The sequence below is a fragment of the Leptonotus elevatus genome, chromosome 16, assembly GCF_054856555.1.
Source record: "Leptonotus elevatus isolate MCC_2025b chromosome 16, RoL_Lele_1.0, whole genome shotgun sequence".
In the NCBI taxonomy this organism is placed as follows: Eukaryota; Metazoa; Chordata; class Actinopteri; order Syngnathiformes; family Syngnathidae; genus Leptonotus; species Leptonotus elevatus.
Window position 1 is genome coordinate 10,008,503 of NC_141254.1, and position 20,449 is coordinate 10,028,951.

General features: G+C 41.8%; 1 protein-coding gene across 7 annotated transcripts in view; it reads right to left on the reverse strand.

The window, feature by feature from the left end:
* Nucleotides 1–20,449, reverse strand: part of ncam1a (neural cell adhesion molecule 1a) — a 211,467-nt gene that overhangs the window by 190,697 nt on the left and 321 nt on the right. For 6 of the 7 annotated variants that reach the window (XM_086098046.1, XM_086098044.1, XM_086098041.1 and 3 more), the window contains exon 1: nt 16,992–17,294. In XM_086098046.1, the coding sequence (XP_085954172.1) occupies nt 16,992–17,043 (52 nt within the window). In that variant the 5' untranslated portion in view covers nt 17,044–17,294. Of the gene's footprint in view, nt 1–16,991; nt 17,295–20,449 lie in introns of those variants that run through there. The other variant, XM_086098040.1, reaches the window with a different exon arrangement.

Sequence of the window (20,449 nt, forward strand, 5' to 3'; positions counted from 1 at the left end):
CCGGTTTTGTAAATCTGTGGGCGGTATGTGGTGTCTAGTTGGTGCTGAATTTCACTTAGTTTCATCTATCTTTCCTTTGATCCTTCCTCTGGTCTCCTGACAACTTCACGACTCTGGCGGGACTTTGAAGTATGCAGTTCAGGTGAAGGGTATGGAATTTTTAATGAATAGGTTTTAGGTTAATGAAAGAGCACAAACACACACAAACAAAAAGAGAGAGCAATGATGATGACATGCTGACTTGGTAATATATATACAATAATATATAATCTGTGAAACTAACAGTCTTAAACAAAAAATTCTCAGAAATAAGTCTGTTTTTGGAATTGCAACACACAAAGTCATTTTCTCCTCCAAAATCTTGTGCAGCTGCTACAAAACAAGCTTCCTTTTATGAAGAAGTGCATTCATTCTCTTCTAAATTGACAAACGATTTCTGTAAACGTTTGTCAGCAGTCTTGCAGAAGTAAAAAGTAAGTCCCCGCCGCTGATTAACCAATGAAACAAAAGTCTCTTTCACAAAGTGTGACAACGCCAGCATTTTCACAGCACAAGACATATCAGAGATTGAACAGCAGTGCCAAGATTGACACCCGAAAAATACAACCGTTATTGTACAGTAATAATTTTCTACATCTGTATCTGATAACAAGATGCCAAGTTGCTGTGTAAATGTGCACCCAAACACAGATAAATTGGGATTGCTTCTTTAACCAATCAGATTTTGAGCTCATCCTAAACCGGCCCCGCATCTTTCCCTCCTTTGATTGGTTGGTCAGATCGACTAGCAAAGTCCACGTCATGTCCATAATCTGGAGCAGATTCTGAACTGCTACTGTGTGCTGTTATGTTGCATTTTTCAAAAGGATTTATAGTTTGTATAATTGTAACGTTTTAGTGGTGGTGCGAAGAAAAGGATTAAGTCTCCTAAATCCCCAAGTTCCATTAAGTGCAAACACTTTTGCAAGCCACTGTATGTAGGTTAATGGAATCTCAATTTAGACCAGATAAGGATGCCCAAAAGGAGCTGGCGACAGTGACATTTTTCTCGTGCCACTGTCAACGCCAATAAAGTTTACGGCCTCCAAAGCCGTCGAACAATAGCAGACAAAAGGAGGCACCGCAGCCAGTGGCGAGGAGAGTGATTAATGAGGCCACACCGGTCGAGAGCATCCTCCCCCTCCTCCCCGATACTCCACAAGCGCGCGAGCAAGTCTACAACTAATGACTCCCAAGATGTCCTCTGATATACATTTCCTGAAAACACGACGGCGCCTCCCTATCTCCTGGTAGGCCGCAGTTACGCAGGTCTGAAGCAAATTAGACGTCAGGTTGTAAGGAGTGGATTAGAATAAGACTCCTAAGAGATCCTTTTGAAGATGTTTCTGCACCAACATTTCAGTCGATAATTAGAGATAAGTATTTTCTTCTTATTCCCAAACGTAATGTAATCTAATATCTCATATTAGTGTGCTTCGACACGGATTACTTATTAGCTAGCTAACTGGAGAACGGAACTAATTTGTCACAGACATGCGGAACCTACAAGAGCTGACGACTTTTTGGGAAATGGAACATTCCGTAATGCAAGAGGAAGTACAATTTTAGCACGTTTTCTTTTTCTTCCTTCGAAAAAATGCGTGCCCAAAAAAAAAGCATTTGAGAAGGTCATTTGGGAAGTATTAGAGATGAGCATAATAATCAATTTACTGTATCTTAGGTAGTTTATTGTCTAACAATGAGGATCAAAAATATTGTCAGTTATAGAAAGTGGACCTCCCTCCCATCAACATGATTACACTTAATATCAATAATACATGCTGTAAGTAAATTATAGGGGTGTAACAAAACGTTTTGAATCAGAAAATCAATGTTTAATATAAAAGATGCGAGTGAATGAAATTGCACCGTTCCACTTCAAAATATATTGCGATACATATCAAATTGTCTTTTATTGGAGAGAGATATCTTAAAAAGACATGGCACATTTACAGTGCTGACAAGATGATTCACATGTTTGTAAAATGACAAATAAAAACTCATTGCGTCATACCATCATGATCGGAGCTGTACCATATCAAATCGAATCGTAATACTACTGAGTCGAATCCAATCAAATCATTCCACTTTCAAATTGTACCGCCCCACGACCCCAAATATCGAAAACCGTATAAAATTGTCTTTTGTGGAGAGATGCTCATCCCTAATATATATACATATAAATGGCTATCACGTCTTTGGTGGCGCAGCACATGGCTCATTACGCAAGTCTTCATGCAACTGCACACAATTAGATGCTAGGTCATTGGCGGCTCTACTGTAATATGCTAATCACTATATGGGGGAGGGTCCATCTACGCCACATCACAACTAGCTGTAGGCAAAACGTATACAAAAGACTTACTATACACAAAGATTAAAAATGGAGAAGTGAGATGTAGTAAATGGATCAAACTCAACGTCCTTGGACATCAGACTGGGTGTCAAGTCAAATCTTTCATGAGTTTTACCCAAGCAAGTACAAAGTCCGAAAACTGGTGGCTTAAGTGGGACGAGTAAAGTCACGTGACTGGAGATCCAAACTGTACAGAAAAAGACGGTAAAAGGACACCCCAATGATAGATATAGCAGCGTCCATTGTCCATTCAGACTCGAACCCCCCCAAGACTTTGGCCACAACGATGCAAGGATCCTTGTTCAAACAGAGCGGTGTCAGTGGACACCAAAATATGCACAGCTGCTGCCTGGTTGCCCAGAAACAGAATGTCATTGCCCAAATGCCCCCCATTCCACAAACCGGATTGTGTTACAGGAAGTAGAGCTCAGCCCCCCCAATGAGCACTCGCACCGCCCCACGCTGCTGCCTATGACATCCCATTTTTCTGGCAACTCTCACTTTTAATGAGATAACTTTGAAAATGGTGCAGATTGGATGAAAGGGTACACCGATTGACCTTCTCACCCCATGAAAGGAGGACCTCGTCGTTATTGAGTTTTTGGTATCAGTTTACTCATCGCCGGAGAAAACACTTAAAAGCTCAAAATCACCTTGTGGGTTTGGGCTTATTTAGTTACAAGTCTCGCCAGGAAGCTTGCCGGATTGAGCATTTTCTTCAATCTGGAGCCCAGAGGATGAACACAAATTGGGTTTGGTAACTTTATACTTTAAAAGGAAACCTGATTGAACTTAACACCCTTTCCCATCCCCGAAGTGATATATCTTTATTCAGTTTAACCTTGTTCAAAAGTCAGCCAGCGATTAAGAGAGACAAATGTCATTATGAAGTTCTTTCCTCGACTCTGCTCATGCTGAGAGGCCACTAGCCAAAGTGCCTGAAACAGCATGCTAATGCGTGTAAGGGTTGCTGTGGCTTTTGCCTATTAACCTGACAGGTATTTTGTTTTTGTACCCAATTCGAAGCCTCGCTCTCTCGCCTACGTCTCCAAGCGGGAGCTGGCATTTGAGGTCCCACCCTGGAGACACGAAAGCCATTGGCAAGTAAGAGGAGCCATATTCGCAAATGAACTAATTAAGCTGCTCCATGTCATCAAATAAATGGCGCCCTGAGATTGTTCGCCGCCCCCGCCGTAATGAGAAAGGACATAAGCATTAAAACAAAGGAAATGGCCAGGTAGGTTGCGAAAGATACACTTAACAAAAAGGAAATAGAAAAGAGGCAGCACAAGAAGCTCCTCCAAGTTTCCGCATTGGACAAGTGGACAACTGGACATGTTACATGTTTGAATGCAAAGCTTCGGCGAGTCTCATTAAAGTCCCCACACAAAGCGAGATGCGCTCCCCTAATGAGCGGATGCTTCGGGGGGAAAAAAGAAGAAAAAAAAGAGAGAGAGAGTTGTGCCCTTGGGAAGCTGGCCATGACAGCCTCCACTGTATCCAAACACGATCGACCTCATGCATGTCACAACTAACAACCGGGCCTTTCTCAGCAGCTTTGCTGGGCCCGCCTCCGCTGTTCAGCACTTCCTGGCGGAATTAGGGAATGATTCCCCCCCCCCCCCCTGGAATGGAGGGCAGACACATCATTACCGGGTTAGGGTAAGGGTATAAATAGGGGTAAGGGGTATTGGTAGCGTTAGGTTTAAGGTGAAGGGTCAGGGTTCGGGCATAGACGGCAACTTTTCAAATTTGGAGCCGATGTCTGGAGGTCAGGTGTACTCGTCAGGTCATTGGGGGAGTGGAAGTTCCACCCACTTCTAATTTTTAATTCAAAATTTTCATTTTTATGAATTAAGGGTGGGAGTAAGAGTTCGGATTCAAACTAACGACACCTGGAAATATGCCAAAACCAACATACTGTAGCTCTTTGGTTTACCACAAATACAGTCGGATATGAGGAAAGACCTTTTTCTGCCTAAAAACTTTGGTAGAGGACAACCAAATGAATTACGGCAGCACCTGTCGATCTGAAGACACCAGTTATGTCAATAATTAAAGCATGCTCAAAGTGATCTAGCAGTTTCAAATGTTTCAGGGTTCTTTTATGGTGCTGTGGAGAGACGATAGCTGCAGGGAAAGTAAATGCAAATGTTATGCTTGTTTTATTCCTTCTGATAAGTCTAGAAAAATGCACATCCCACGGAATAATTTGCACTTTTTCTTTGGTTCGAGAATCACACAGACTGAGCAGTCTTGTTTAAATGTTCCAAATCGAGTTAGTAAACTAAACGTGGAAATTGTTTTAAGTTGTTTCAGATGCTCAGCTCAGTTTTATTAAGACATCTTGATTTTGACAGGGAAAGTGAAATGTTTGAGAACCACTGGCTTAGGGGAAGGTTTGGGTTAGGTATTTCTAGAGTATGGGAAGGGTAAGATTCGACCAGGGCTAGAGTTGGTGTGGGTACGATTCGGGATGGGGTTAACCATAGCCAAGTTTGTTCTCCCCATTTCATGACCTTTGTGCCAAATCAAACTGGTGGGCACTGTACGGATCCAAATGAACTCTTCTAGCTTTTGTTTTTGTTTGTTGGTGTGAAAGGAAATCAAAACTAATCGCCCTAAATGGCAGGAGAAAGGCCCTTGCCTCCCAGGACACAATTTGGCCGAGAGCCATTTTACATTATTTGTTCCAATTTGCTTGGATTTTCCTACCTAGTTTGTACCAGTAACAATACAACCCCAGCCCCTTTGTAGCATGTGACTCAAAATGATCAGAGCCTTCCCGACTGCCTCCTCGGCCCCTCTGGGGTGTCACCCGAGGAAATGGGAGTGGGCCAAAGCCACGGGAGGTTACTATGGCGCCGCTGCCAGCTTGGCAATGGGAAGCAGAGCCAAGCGGAATAACAGCGGGCTGTATCGGGCAAACATTTCACACAGAGCTCAGGGAGTAGACCGTGATGAACGTTAAACCAGGATTAAAGTGCAACCAACGGCAAATAGTTCACAAAAGTACGGATTGCCAGATTTTGTTTTTTGTATCCATTTGGAAGCCAGCACGCCATTTCCTTGTTGAGACTAATGTCAGAGCAGCAAATAGTGAACTCTTTGTGGCCTTACATCGACAGAATTCTTAACGATTCATTTCATCGATTATGATTCCCATCCTTACAACAATGACAAACCGTGCTCAACACGCAACCTCCTGCTGGGAGACTTACCTTAAATGTTGACATGAAACATGTTCTTCCACACTCAATTAACAAATGCTAGCAATGAGTTCATTGCACTTGAACGTATCATGTCAACACGTCTTTTACACTGGGCAATAACACCGCATGCGCAATTACCGCAATTTTCCCAAAACAAGCCGTCGACCTTGATTGATGGCGAGCCAATTTAGCCAAGCTACGTGCGGCGCAACCCTATTAAACTTTCAACAGGGCAACAGCTGCTCATGCATTTCCATCAGTGCTAGCGCAAAAACGAGTCTCACTATTTTCATAGAAACACCCACCCACCCCACCTCCTCCCTCGCCATCGCCGCCATTGACGAAAGAGATATGAGGAGGATGGCACAAATTAGGCGACACACAGACGTAATGTAGCTGATAGCCCCGGGCATAAAGACGCTCAGCCCTTCACGACATGCTGCTTGAAAATGCATGAATTCAATCATGCATATTAATGAAACATCTTTCGGCATATCACTCACTACAATTGGATTGGATTTTAGACAGGGTGGGTCCATAAAAACCAGATTTACGTCAATAAATAACGAGAAAATAAGACATTTGTATTTTGTAGCAACATTACCGTTTTCTATGTCGGTTTTCTCATATACAGATCACATCAATGTAAAACGCAGGTTCATTGCAGACTCAAAATCAGTGGCTCCTAAGCTGGGTTTGATCGAAACCCAGGGGTTTGGTGAGTCAGTCTCAGGGAGTCGGCGGAGGTCAAGACACACATACACCCAAGTCATATGATTGGTGATGATACGCCCCGCTTGGCCATCGTTGGCTGGAGGTGATCACGTATCAGTGCTGCAGGAAATTTGGTGCTCTCTGTAGTCGGCTTGTGATTGTTGTGATGGTACATCGTGCGATTTTTTTATTTTTTTATTCGCTTCAAACTATGTCAAGCAAAAATACAATTGGGGGGGACGATTATGTGCAATATGAATTGGCATGCATAACGGAGCGTATGGTGTTCCACAGGGATCAATTCTGGGCCTTCTGCTGTTTTTATTGTGAACCCATTAAATCTTACACTCATGTCTTGAATTTGAAAAATATCTTATTTTATTTTTCAGTGAAGAAGGGTTTGGTGAATGCATATAGGAAATTGTTGGGATTCAGAAACCCTAACAAGGTTGAAAACCACTGCCCTAAATTGTCTCTTGGCGTGAATGTGAATGGTTATTTGTTTGAATGTGCCATGTGATTAAGTCAAGGGTGTATCCCATCTCTTACCCAAAGTCATCTGGGATTGGCTCTAGTGAATCCGTGACCTTAATGAGGATAACTAATCAAGAAAAAAAATGGATGATTAGATGTTATGGACTAGCTGAGCCTTGGACCCCGAGGCTCCCTGCTGCTGGATCGTGATATTGTTTGGATTCAAGCTGGAGTAATTATAGTGCAGAATCCTGCAAAATGATGTGCCAAAGTCTAAAAAAACAACAACCGCTTATCATTTGACAACGTCTGTCCTGTAAGATGGATAAAGACAAGACAAAAAAAGATAAATCTTATGGCTTCCATTTTCATGCGCAAGCCTTATTCTGAACAGTCAATAGAGTAAAATAATTACCCAGCGAGAGAACAGTGGGCCAACAACGGGCTTATTAAAGCAGCTTGCCGACTCACTTTGCAGATGAAACGAGCCTGCCAGTCAGGAGAGAGCCCGTTTGTTCAACGTCATTGCCATGCAAAGGAGAAAGTGGTGGAGTTTGGTGTGGCTTTCATGTTGCAGGGTTTCAACATGTTTATGGGATGAGAACAACAAATCAACGCAATGAAACAACATTAAAAGACATCTATTTATGTTTTTGGGGTTCAGATTTTAAAAACCAAGGTTTGGAGTTAGACGCTATTTTCCGGCTTTCCTCTGGAGGATGATCATGTTCCCGCTCACCACTTGATCCCAGTAAACAGCCCGCGAGTGAAAGGAAAGCCATAAATCCAGAGCCTCTCCTCCTTGACGACACGCTGCATTGTGACATGGCAACGTTGCCGCCACTCCTCCTACGCCTTTATTCACCCACCCTCCCCCCACCTGGCCCAGCTCACGGCAATCCACCCCGCTACTCCCGTAGCTTTTCTTCCCCAGGCAATACGCTCCATCCAGTGAAAGTCTTATAAATGACAGCCCATCAAACACAGACCGACCACAAAGACATAAAGCTAAGGACCCTGCTACTGCTGGAGTCCTGAAGGCCATAAAGCAAGGTGGATCACAACACTGGCAGTCCGATAGAACCAATGGGGTCTGGTATCGGGATCCATCGGGACCTCCATCCATCCAATTTCTTTGTTTATCGTGTTCAGAGTCGCAGGAAGATGGAACCTATCATGGCTGATTTGGGGCAAAACCTGGACTGGACAGTCAGTCACAAAACATGTATAAAGACAGACAACCATTCACGCAGTCTCTTTAGTTGCCTTTTCGCTGCCTGAACAAAAGCTAAGCAAGTGAATGACTACAGGATCAGTAACACATTGGAACCTTAACGTTAATATTGGCAAAATGTACAATTCTGAAACATACCAACATTTTCAAGAAAACATGTCAAGTGTTATTTCCCCATTTTGCTTTTTCTTTGGCTTTTTGTAGTGTAAAGAAAAAGATATCCACTGGTCTCAACTGCTAAAGTTACCCGGTTTTATTGTTTCCTGTTCTAAGCAGTTTAGAAGATAATCGTTTGGAAATTGCAACGGCTTGTGTTCCATTTGATATCTAAGACTGTCGTATCAGATTGCTTTTTTTTATAGTCCCTGAAGATTTGAAGGAGCTTGGTTGAGCATCTGCCCTTGGGGTGTCACTGGCAATTGATACCGCCTATGAATTTGACCTTTTTGGTCTGCAAGACTTTCAAATCAATAGTGTGGATTATTGTTGTTCAAAGGACCATGAACAAAAAGCTTGATAATCATTAAGAACACAAATGAGAGGTGATCTGGAACCATTTCCAAACCATTTTGTACCAGACATCCTTTGAAATCAGCTAGGTACTTGCTGGATCATAGAAGAAACAACATCTTGTTGAAAGTCTAACAATTGGCTGAGAATGACAAGAATTACACAGAAGCACTAAGAGAATTCAACAGAAGCAGAGGACATCATTGAAAACAAAGAACAATTCGCAATATCTGTGACTTCATTCAATCAGACAATCTAAGCAAATCTATGCAGAATCTGCCGGTATTAAATCTTTTCAAGACCAGCCTGTGTCTGCCGTGTGCTTCCCATCACAGAGATGATGTTAGCGCACCAGCCACCTGCGACCAGCCAGAGACAACAACACATTTATTTCGATCAGCATTACCTCATCACCACACATCTCCCTTACAGGCTCCCCATCTTGGATGGTAGCAGCTAATTAGATGACGGTTGACACGACAGTTTGATCAAAAAGGTCCTCCGAGCCTGTCAAATAAATGTCTCCCAGCGCGTTTTATCTCGTTTCCGCCATGTGACAGGATTCGTATTAATACGAGAGCTGAACATCAAGATAACACAAGCTAAGACTGCACTTTTGCCTTTTTTAGCAACTCGTTTCCACCAGTCCTGAAGTGTTTGACCCAAATTCATAACTGATTAAAAACAACTAAGAGTGAACCCCAGAAAAAAAATGGGAATGGACTGAAAAACCTGAAAACAAACTGTGCGAGCGAAATCTTTAGAATGAATCAGAAATTTACAATCCAGACCAAAATCAGAACAAGCACTTTGAGAATAATGAGAGACACAATTTAATAAAAACTTGCATGCAAGGAGACGGTTCAAATGCAACCTGATGGCTGTTCGAAAGAACTGTCTGCCCGTTTCTCCTTAGGCAAGGTCATAAACGCAAACATGAACAGGCAGTTATCATCTGCCTCATGCAACTGGCGCCCCATAAACGCAGACATCTAGCTTTGTCTCACAGATAAGTGATAATGCAATATCCGAGACAGATCAACAAGTACAAGTGCAAAAGCATATTTGAAAAAACACTAACTAACATTTAATCAGTACTGAAAATATCAGGCAAAGTATCAAAGTAACAGAGCAGATATCCAAGACTGAACTTACTGAAATTGAATTTGAACAATAATGAATAAAAGCTAACAACAATCAAAGACTGTAACGAACTTTCTGCTCAAGAACTTGCAAAATGTGATAAAGCCAACGTTTGTGCCACGTGAACCCGTCTGTGTCTTTCTGGCCTTTGGCTGCCGTTCATGGTTCAAAAAGACTGCCGGGCCACAGAGGACGCTCGCCTCAAGAATGTGCTCAGGTTGCCAATTCCGACAGCAAACAACCAGTTCTTGCAATACCGCGTATGCTGCACATCTCGCAGCATTTTAATCTCCTAGGGAGGAGTCTGCAACATAAAGGCTGAGGCATCTTAAGACCTGGGGGGTAATTTCAGACGAAACCCCCCACCCCCCCGCCGGGATGAGCTAACCCACCATTGCCAGGCATTACATCATGATGGTGAGTCATAGCACGGGGTCAGGAGACCGTTAAGCGCACGCGCCGCAAAAGGTACAACCAGGCAATAGATTTCACGGCAGGAAAGACGCAAAAAGCAAACAGCAGCTGCTCATCGCGGAGCCAAAGAGCCAGTCCTGGACTTGATCTCTGCGCTGCGGTCGATAAATCATTAACTCGTGCTCGGCTGAAGTATGCTCGGTTTTGGCGGTGAGGTCAGCTGAGGGGTGTGGAAAACTGGACATTTGGTTTTGATATTTAGGCCAAGGAGTCAGTCTGAACTAAATTGAAGTGCATCTGGAAGAATCACTCATTAATCAGTTGATGTTTTGGCATTTAGACTTTTTTTCTCACAACCAACAGAGATGCTCTTGATTTAAGTCACAACTAGTTTCCGCACATGAAGTCATCGAAAAGAAAGCTGACGTACTACAATACACATACAGCAGGAGTGTTGTGCAAATTATTAACTATTAATTATAATTAGTTACCAATCACTTTACCCCAAAAATAATTGAATTAGTAACTAAATTACTTGTTCACAAGTTACAAGGGAAAGTAATTATTGCATTACTTTTTGCAAAACCTTCAAATATGTCCACTTTGAAACAAACCGAAATACATGTCGAATCGTCTTAATGGAGAGATGCATCGTAGAAGGAATTGGCACAGTACTGATGTACTATGTTAACTAGCAACAAAAAAGTCAATGCATCGTTAAAAAAATAATAATAAAACACACATGGGAAGAAGAATTTGAAAATTTCACGTATTAAATCGCAATCAAAATATTGAGAGAAAAAAACACCAATTAAATTGCTTTTCCTCACTTATCTCATTTCCACAGGTAAAGTTAAAAAAAAATAAGAATGAAAGACTTTCCAAAACTCGATCGCATCGCAAGTGGTAGTAGTGGACACTGCGGTCAGCATAAGCACCACGCGATGGCCCGTATGCCGACTAAGTAGCGTTAATTGGCTGTTGGTTACCGAGCAAACACACTAATTGAGCGCAAGCGCACCGCTTGTCTTCTAACCCATATCCATTTGAAGCAAGCACAACAAAACAAAGGCATTAATTGGGATTACTTGAGAAGATAATCTAAGGCTCCTCACAACAACGACGCTAGACACCATTTTGGGATGAGATCACACAGCCACCCCCCATAGTGCTAATGGGCTCTTTCTACAATATTAAACAGAGCTTGAAAGTCATCATGATGTACAAATTTATAACAATTATAATTGTTCACTGGATCTAGACTTATTGCGCTCATAATTCCACTAACATTCGCTATGCTTATGTGCTTATGGTTAAAAGGAAAGCTTTTTCTTAATTGAAAAGCAGCAGTGAGCAACAAAGGGTTTCTCACTCCCCTTCTTGATGTGAAATGTCATTTACTTTGGAGCCGCTGAGGAAATTACAATGGAAATCTTGGCTGTCCGATGAAAATCATGCAATTACAAATAGGATCAAGAATATATGCCTGTGAGTACAATGCATCTGCCAAAACTAATGGAGATCATAATAAATGAAAATAAATACTCTGCTACCTGAAAGCTAACATTCAATTAGAAATTCCATTGGCACATAGGCTAACAATTAGCATCTATGTGGCCGTGTTGTTACCGTCTATAAAATAAAATACAATTATTTATTTTTTTAACGGCCAAACTATGGACGTCTATAATATTATATATATATATATATATATATATATATATATATATAATATATAATATTATCTATAAATAAAAATGAAAAAATTTAAAACTCAAATATATCCACAGATTAGTAAAAATTATTCAACATTTATGCTTTAAATTTGCTCGGAAATTGGACTTTTTGACCTGACTCTATTTATGCATCCGTTGCGTGAGATGAAACGATCAAACATCTAAAAATCTCAATTTAGCAAAAAGGCCAAATCTCCAACCTCAGTATCTGTCATGCCACTACGGTAACTCCTACAAATAGTCGTCTTGTGAAGCGAGAATTTCGACCGACCATTAAATGCGTACGGCATATGTGGTGTGGTTTTGCTGCCGTACTTCTTTCCACGACGGACCATTTGCGACCGTCTTGGCACTTGTCAAGATTAAACGACAAGAGCGCAAAAAAAGTACAAATTAGAACTTGCTCCACGTTTAATGAGACATAAACCCACCGACATAGGTTAAAGTAGAGACTGCACGTGTTTTTGATATTATCGTAACCACATTAAAAGCACCAACCTGGTCCCTTCTTGTTCCTAAAGCTGATCGAACCAATGTGTCTCAATGATGTATGTACTACTGTACATACTGCATCAAATGTGCAGAAGCAACGTTCTGCATATATATACACACACACACATATTTATATTCACATAAAAATATATAGTTTTATATATATATATATATACACAGTATGTGGGGGGGGGGGGCGTTTTTTTTGTATTACGTTTGTGCTTCTTCTCCCACATTCACTTTTCAATAGGAAACCCTCAGAGCTCACACAATACAAATGGCTCACTGCTCTATTCACGCACTTATTAATATGCAAAAGGCCAGCCCATCGCCGTCTAACAGTGGCAGGAGATGAAATAGAGCGAGCGACTGTCAAATACGAATGGCACACTAACGAATTCAGAATGAAGAAACACTGGTACGCGCTGAGGATTTATGAATAATGAAGGCATTATTTAGCTTTGCAGTGAACTGTGTTTGGTGATATATAGTATGAGGAATATTAAAGCACATTCAGCTTTTATTTCCCAGTACCTCCATATGATACTCAACCTTTGGTTTGAAACCATCCATCCATCCATTTTCTTAACCGCTTAGTCCTCACAAGGGTCGCGGGGGGGCGCTGGAGCCTATTCCAGCTGGCTTCGGGCAGTAGGCGGGGTACACCCTGAACTGGTTGCCAGTTATTTTAAACCATATATATTTTCCCTGTGATATTTACTTCTATAGTAGCTTAAAGTTCCTATTACAACAAAAACAACAAATAAGTAGCTTAATACTAACATATAAATAACAAAACTGTGAAATAGAACATTCCGCTAGCTTAATGGTAACATAAACAACAACAAAAACTAGTAAATAAAACATCCGCTACCTTACACAAACAACAATAACAAAAAACTAAATTGAACATCACACTAGCTTAAAATAAACATAGAAACAACAAAAAACAACGAAATTGACTATCCGGCTAACTTAATGCTAACAGATATATAACAAACTAAACAGAAAATCCCACTAGCTTAATGCTAACATATAAACAACAACAAATAAGTAAATAGAACGTAGAACATCCCGCTAGATTCATGCTAACATACAAATAACCAAATAGAACATCTCACTAGCGTAATGCTAACATGTAAAGAACAACAACAAAAAACACAACTAAATCAAACATCCCGCTAGCTTTATGCAAACATATAATGGAAAAATCCATTGATCTTTCATGGATGTTGGGAGGATTATTGAGCAGTCGTTATCTATCTGCCCTCCCGAAACCCGTGTTCATCGTGTCACTTTTACACACAAATGCTGCAGTGACAACGTTCCACAGACTCATATTTATTTTGAGCGCAACCTTATAATTTTCCTCTTGTTTGGCTGCTTTTTTTTTCCCCCCGGCTCCCCTTCGTTCAGAAATAGTCCATATTATTTTCACAGTGGCTTTGAACACGCACAACCGCACGGCCGTTAGTCACATATGGTTGCCATTTAGCAACTTTCACTGTATCCTCGCCGGGCGGGTGAGTGGAAACGACCGAGCAGCATTGCAAACATGAAGCGATATTTGACCACCTGTGCCTTCTCAAGACTCCTTCGCCACCTCAGCATCTATAAAAATCTGCAAGCTTCACAAAAGCCTTAAACTAAACAGATTCATGAAAGTCCCGCCATGCATAAACAGTTTTTCATTCATCAATGCAAGCAGATTCTTCACAGCGATGCAGGAACAAGAAGGAAATCACATTTTGCCCGAGGGGGGCGGGGCGGCGGAGCGGCGCTCGCTGTTAATTTGATGTTTATTTAGCGGAGAGCTCTCACATGTGGACCCCGTTCAGCCAACACATCGGTCTCACTGAAGCAAATTAATGCAATGTGATTTTTCACACGTGCAACAGTATCGGTGTTAACGCAACCCAAGCGGATTTGTCACAGCATTTGTTAAACATGAGGGGGGCTAACATAGCACCCTGCTGGACGCCGTCTGAATATATAAATGTGAATTTTCTTGATTTAACTTGCTCCTTCAGGACAAATGAGGACAAGTTGCTATCCGTGTCATCAGTTGGGGAGAAAAAAAACCCAGAACGGGAATCAACTCCATTTCAAACCAGTCTGAAATCATCCAAGACCACCGACATGACAAATCGAATCCTCATAATTGAATCGCAACAATACCGCAAGCCAGAGAGAGAGTCAGGCACGACACAAGACCACACTTTCGATTTTGTTGACTCGTTGAAGCGAAACTACTGTGTGGCTTTGATTTGCTCTGAAAAACAAATTGTGGCTAACCGTCAAGTCAGCTAATATGACGGGAAGCTAACGCACTGTCATGTTGGTGATACTAACTCGTCATACAAGATGACATCCGAAATCAGGATCCTGTCAGCAAAACAAAGAACGTCTCCACTTGACAGACTCAACTAACTCCAGACACTTAAAAGACCACAATCTCGCTTTTTTAGGTTGAATATATAATTTAATTTCTGGAGTCTCATCTCAGCATCTTCACCGGCCTCAAAATTTAATTACTAGTGAACCGAAACAGGAAATCAATAAAGCCAATTAAATTGCTCAGCCTTCTAATAAGTAATACCGCCATTACCCTTTTAATACACCCCGGCCTATCAAATAACGCGATCAATTTCTTTGACTTTCTTCGCATGGCGCAACAGAGAGCCGCCACCTCACAGATGTTTCATTATCTTCCGCTCGCTTCTTTTCACTGTTTTCCTTGATGAGCTTATGTGCACTTCAGCCACTTTTTTAATATATCGCTGAAAAATTCCGTTTCGTTGACAGAACACGTTAGCCGCGCTAGTTGGCTCGCTACTAAATAGAAGCATAAGATTGCAGAGGAAATTAAATGGGGGGTGGGGGGGGCTGAAATGGTAAGCTCCCAAAAACATTAATACGTTGTATTTTTTATTTTTTAAGTGTCTCAAAGACGTATTTACACATTTGTTTGTTTGTTTTTATGCCAGAGCATACAGAAAGCTTTGATGCAGCCTCGCAACTGCAAAGAACAGTTGAAGAAATTGTAGTTAAACGGCCAGCAGGTGGCAGCAGAGCAAAAGAGATCAACCAGAGCCATGTTGAAAAAAATCTCAATTACTCACAATTCTAAATAGATTTGTGAATCATGATGAACCTTAGCTATATTCTAATGATAATTGTTGCAAAACGGAAACAGATAGAAATATACTTTTTTCCCCCGATGAAAGAAGAGACAAATTTTTTGGGGGGTAGGTTCCATGTTTTAATAGCAATAGAACACAATATTCTGTAGGCCTTGCAAAATCTGTCAAAATCCAGCAAAACTGATGTGAGCAAAGGGGATTGCTTCAGTGAAATGGCCGTAAATGAGTTAAAAAGATGTACTGCACTGTAAAAAAAACAAAGAAAGAAAATATATTGATTTGTGTTGAGGTCATTTTTCTGCCACTAGATGGCATTGCATTTGTAAGACGTAATTAACGCATTCATTTTGACACCCCTCGTTCTAACGCATTTGCGAGTATGTTCTGTTCAAACATACTCACAAATATGTTCTCGACAGTAAGAAATATTCACTCCCCATTGGCAGATGCACGCTTCCGTACAAAGCAGACGTGCTATCAGAATATGTATTTGCAACCCTGAGATGTGGTCAAGCCCCGCTTTTGTCAGTGGAAACGCATCAACAGCCAAGTACTAGGTACCACACTAAAAATACCTTTTTCTTCAGAGTTTTGGGTGTCAAACGTAGACTAATACTGTCAGAAAATGAGAGGCCTCGTCGCCCAAGAATTCATCCGACACCGCAGTGCTGCATGGTCAACCTGCTGCTTTGCAGCTTCTGACAGCACACACGGGCTAAATATAACAGTTGGCGCATGAAGAGAAACAGAACCGACAATGCCTAACTTTGCTCTTTGTAAAGCGGGCGGGCGTCTCGTAAATCAACTATTCTTCCTTTCTCCAAAGGCCCCTGGGAGCCCTCCAAACTTCACTTGGGGTCGCCTATAGAACTGGAGAGCAGATGCAAGGAGGAGGCGGAGGAGGTTTGAGGTGGTTATTGGTGTTGGGGGGTTAAAAAAAGGCTCCCATAACCACAGGAGCCTCTGGATTGGAAGCTATTGTATACACGCGATGACTATTCAGCAGACTCCAACCGGATTAAACACCGTCTGGACTCTCGCATAGAAACTGTTCTTCAACATCCACGTCGGAAAAGATAACCACAGAAATGTCCACCTCAATAATATAAAATAATCCATAAACCACTCAAATGCAAAAACAACCCTCACTCGAGACACTCTTTCTGTTAAGGTGAAAAAAAAACTTCTGAACATGTGCACCACACATTTGTCACGTTAGAGTGGAGGGAAAACATGTGGACCACATAATGAGGAGTGGTGATGCGCATGCAGCATCACCCCAAAAAAAAAGAAGAAAAAAAAGCTTCAATATATCCACAAAAGCAAGTTTGAGCCTGACAAACTGATTCCAAGCCGCCACGTTTCATTTCAACCCTGTGCTGGTTGGCAACTTTGGAGACCGAGCGCGGTACGCCTCTCCGCCGGGCAACGAGCCGCCGGAGGATGCTGCACCAGCAGAGCCTCCTTTCAACAAAAAAAAATAAAAAGAAGAAGAAAAAAAACACCCAAAAATAAACAACTCACCTGCGCAGGCGATGTAAAAGAACCCCCACAGGATGTTCCTTAATTGAAGCATGTTGAAGAACGACTCAGTGATATTCTCCTGGTTTATAAAAAAAAAAAGCTGGTAAACAACAAGAGCCAGTGGGCGCCTTTCGTTCGGTGCTCCTTGTCGCTGCCCGTGTGCAAGCAACAATGAGTGACAAGCAGCAGCAGCAGCAGCAGCAGCAGCAGCCGGAGCACTCACGCACACCAACACGCGCACGCGCTCAATTGATACCAGTGCGATTACTCCGCCCGGTGGGCCCTCGCTTGCACGGCATGCAAGGCAACGCACTGGAGGGAAGCGAGGATGGAGGGAGAGGAGAGGAGAGGAGAGGAGAGGAGAGGAGAGGGGAGGGGAGGGGAGGGGAGGGGAGGGGGGAGGCGCGTGACAAAGTAGTGCGCGGAGCAGGCGGAGGAGACAGCAGATGGTCCGCTAATTCGGATTATTGAGCTCGCGCAAAAACTGCCCGCTCGCGGGTTTTGGAGCCACACAGGAGAAATGTTCAAAAACGAAAAGTTGCAATTGGATAATGAGGAAGAATAGATTTATATCTATTTTTGAAAGTTTTCATACTAAGAAATAAATGAGTCGTCTCCGATTTTTTATGGCAGCTTCAGTTAAACGGTGATAAGTAGAATATCAGGAAGATTTTTGCAGCAAAAAAAAACAAACATGAAATAATAATAATAATTTGCATTTCATTGAGGGAAATAAGTATTTGAGCCCCCTACCAACTAGGAGCAATGTTGGCTCCCACAGACAATTGGCATACTCAAGTCATATACCTGCATGAGAAACACCTTTTCCCAATGTTAAATTGGGGCGTTGGTTGCGGTCCCAAGTGCAGGGGAAACAGGGCGAGGGGGCAGAGGTGTAGTGAAAGAGGGATTTAATTGAAGAAAAACAAGGAGGTAAACAAGGTTCTGGCTGACAAACAAAGACATCCAAAAAAAAGGTAAGAAAGGCAAAACGTGGAGGAACAACGCGGCAACATGTCGGGGAGACAAGAGACTAAGGCGGACGAAAGACGAAAGACGAAAGCAAAGCCGGCTTAGTTCCTCAAACAAATGTCGTACACACAGAAGCATTTCAAGACTTGCGTGTGTCCAAAAGAAGACGCTGAGGACGTTTAACGGCTGTCATGTATACGCCAAGCCTGGAGCGGCGCTGTAGCGCAGCCACGGGGAGTTAACGGAAAGCGTAGAAGAAGAATCAATCTACAGAACAAACATGGCTTTTTGCATGTATCGAAACAACACGAAAAAGACCAACACGGGAGAAGTGACAATGGCGGGTGATTCAAGTACCACAACCGCTTGTTGAACGTGGGAATGAAGAAGCAAAATATTTTCCTGCAAAAGCATAAGCAAGCTAAGGAGGCTGCGCAAAACGACGACGACACGGCTATCCGCCATTGCTGTTGGCGTCATCACTGTGGGAGTATCCTGCATATGGCGTCTAATCGAAAGCGTTTTGAAATCTTCCCACTCTGGAGCCCGGTTTCAAAAGTGATCGGTTTCAAACTCCGAAACCGCTCACGAACGGCCTAAACGGTAAGAAACTTGTGAGGATATATTGAAACTGGCTTCCGTGTGGACGGGGCTTTAATACATACGCACTAATTGACACAACGAGACACACCTGGGCAAGACACAAGTGGCAGAGGGTGCTGATTGGCAAACACAGGTGGACACGACAATGCTTGACAAGACGAGGGAGCCACACAAGGACAACATAACAAAACACAGATCATGACTGAAACTAAAGTAACGTAAACTCAAACAAACCCCAAAACATGACAGAAAAGAAACAAAAGTAACCCCAACCCAACTGCAATTATTCAGAAGTGGAAGTAGTACCACACGACCGTCAAACGAGGGCTCCATGAAAGAGATTACCTCGTGCGTTCTCAATGATCATGCGAAAGGTTCGAGATCAGCGCAGAACTACACAGGTCGACTTCATCGCATCGATGGGAAGTGGAGCGGGGTCATGTATCGCAAAATCCCGGGGGACAAGCCCTAGCCTTCGCCAAGACCACGAAAATGGCTCGTGGATGGGTCTTCCGGCATGACAACCATGCAAAAATATATAAGCCAAGAAAAAAAAAGGAGTGGCTCCATAAGAGTCCCATCAAGGTCATGGCATGGCCTCGCCAGCCTCCTGACCTTAATTCTATAGAAAATCTACGGAAAGAGCTGGAGCTTCACGTTTCCAAACACCAGTCTCAAAACCGCCAACTTTTGGAGATGATATGCAGAAAAAAAGTGGACTAAAATTACTCCTGATGTGTCTGCCAACCTAGTAAGCAACTACAAGAAACATTTGACTGCTGGGATTTTGAAATTAAGTATTAAATCATGTTTTTTAAGGGGGGTCAAATACTTATTTTAATCAAAAAAATGCTAATTATTATTTTTTATTTCATGTATTTTTCCCCCCCAAAATCTTCCTGATATTCTACCTATCACTCTTAAACTGAAGCTGCCATAAAAATCTGAGACGACTCATTTATTTCTTAGTATGAAAACTTTCAAAAATAGATATAAATCTATTCTTCCTCATTATCCAATTGCAACTTTTCATTTTTGAACATTTCTCCTGTGTGGCTCCAAAACCCGCAAGCGGGCAGTTTTATTCTATGTAAAAAAAAAAAATCCTGATATTCTTTCTATCACTTAAAATAAAGATGCCATTAAAATCTCTCTCACTCTATCAAACTTTCAAAATCAGCAGGGGATCGATCAAATATTTATTTCATCCAATGTATAGATATTAAATAAATAAATAAATAAACAACTAAGTGCTTTTTAATATTCCCCCCCAAAAAAAACTGCAGAAAAAAAGTTGCCCAATAATCTTAGGATAATTATCGATTTTTTTCATTAAAAAAAAAAAGTAAATGAAATAATAATAATAAAAAACAGCACTCAATAAAATTGCAATTAAAAATAATGACATAATTAAATATAATGTCAGGAACTAAAGTTTTTGATGGGACATTTTGCTGGTCCCTCTGGTGTACAGTTTGGCCACCAATACATTGACACGGTTGTTAGCGTTAAGCTAAATTTATTTTACTTACACCCCCCCAAGTTTGGTCTCGGGACAGATTTTTTTTCTTATGACAATTGGTGAAATCACTCATCTTTTTCTAACTTTCCAATGGGTCGCTATATATTGGCTAAGATTATTTTTGGTTCATGTTCAGAAGCCCTGAAATACATCAATTTCCTCAAGATACACGCACTTGGCAATTACCCGCTTCCGATTGGAGCTCATTTGGGCAAATTCTCAATTCATGTTCAAATTCGACCAGAGGTCCTTGAGATTTTTTCGTATGTCCTATTATGAAAGACTTGTCAATTTCCAAAACCCAATTTTGTATCTGTTGCTGAAAGCTAGCGTAGGAGGCTAATTTAGTTTTTTAGGATTC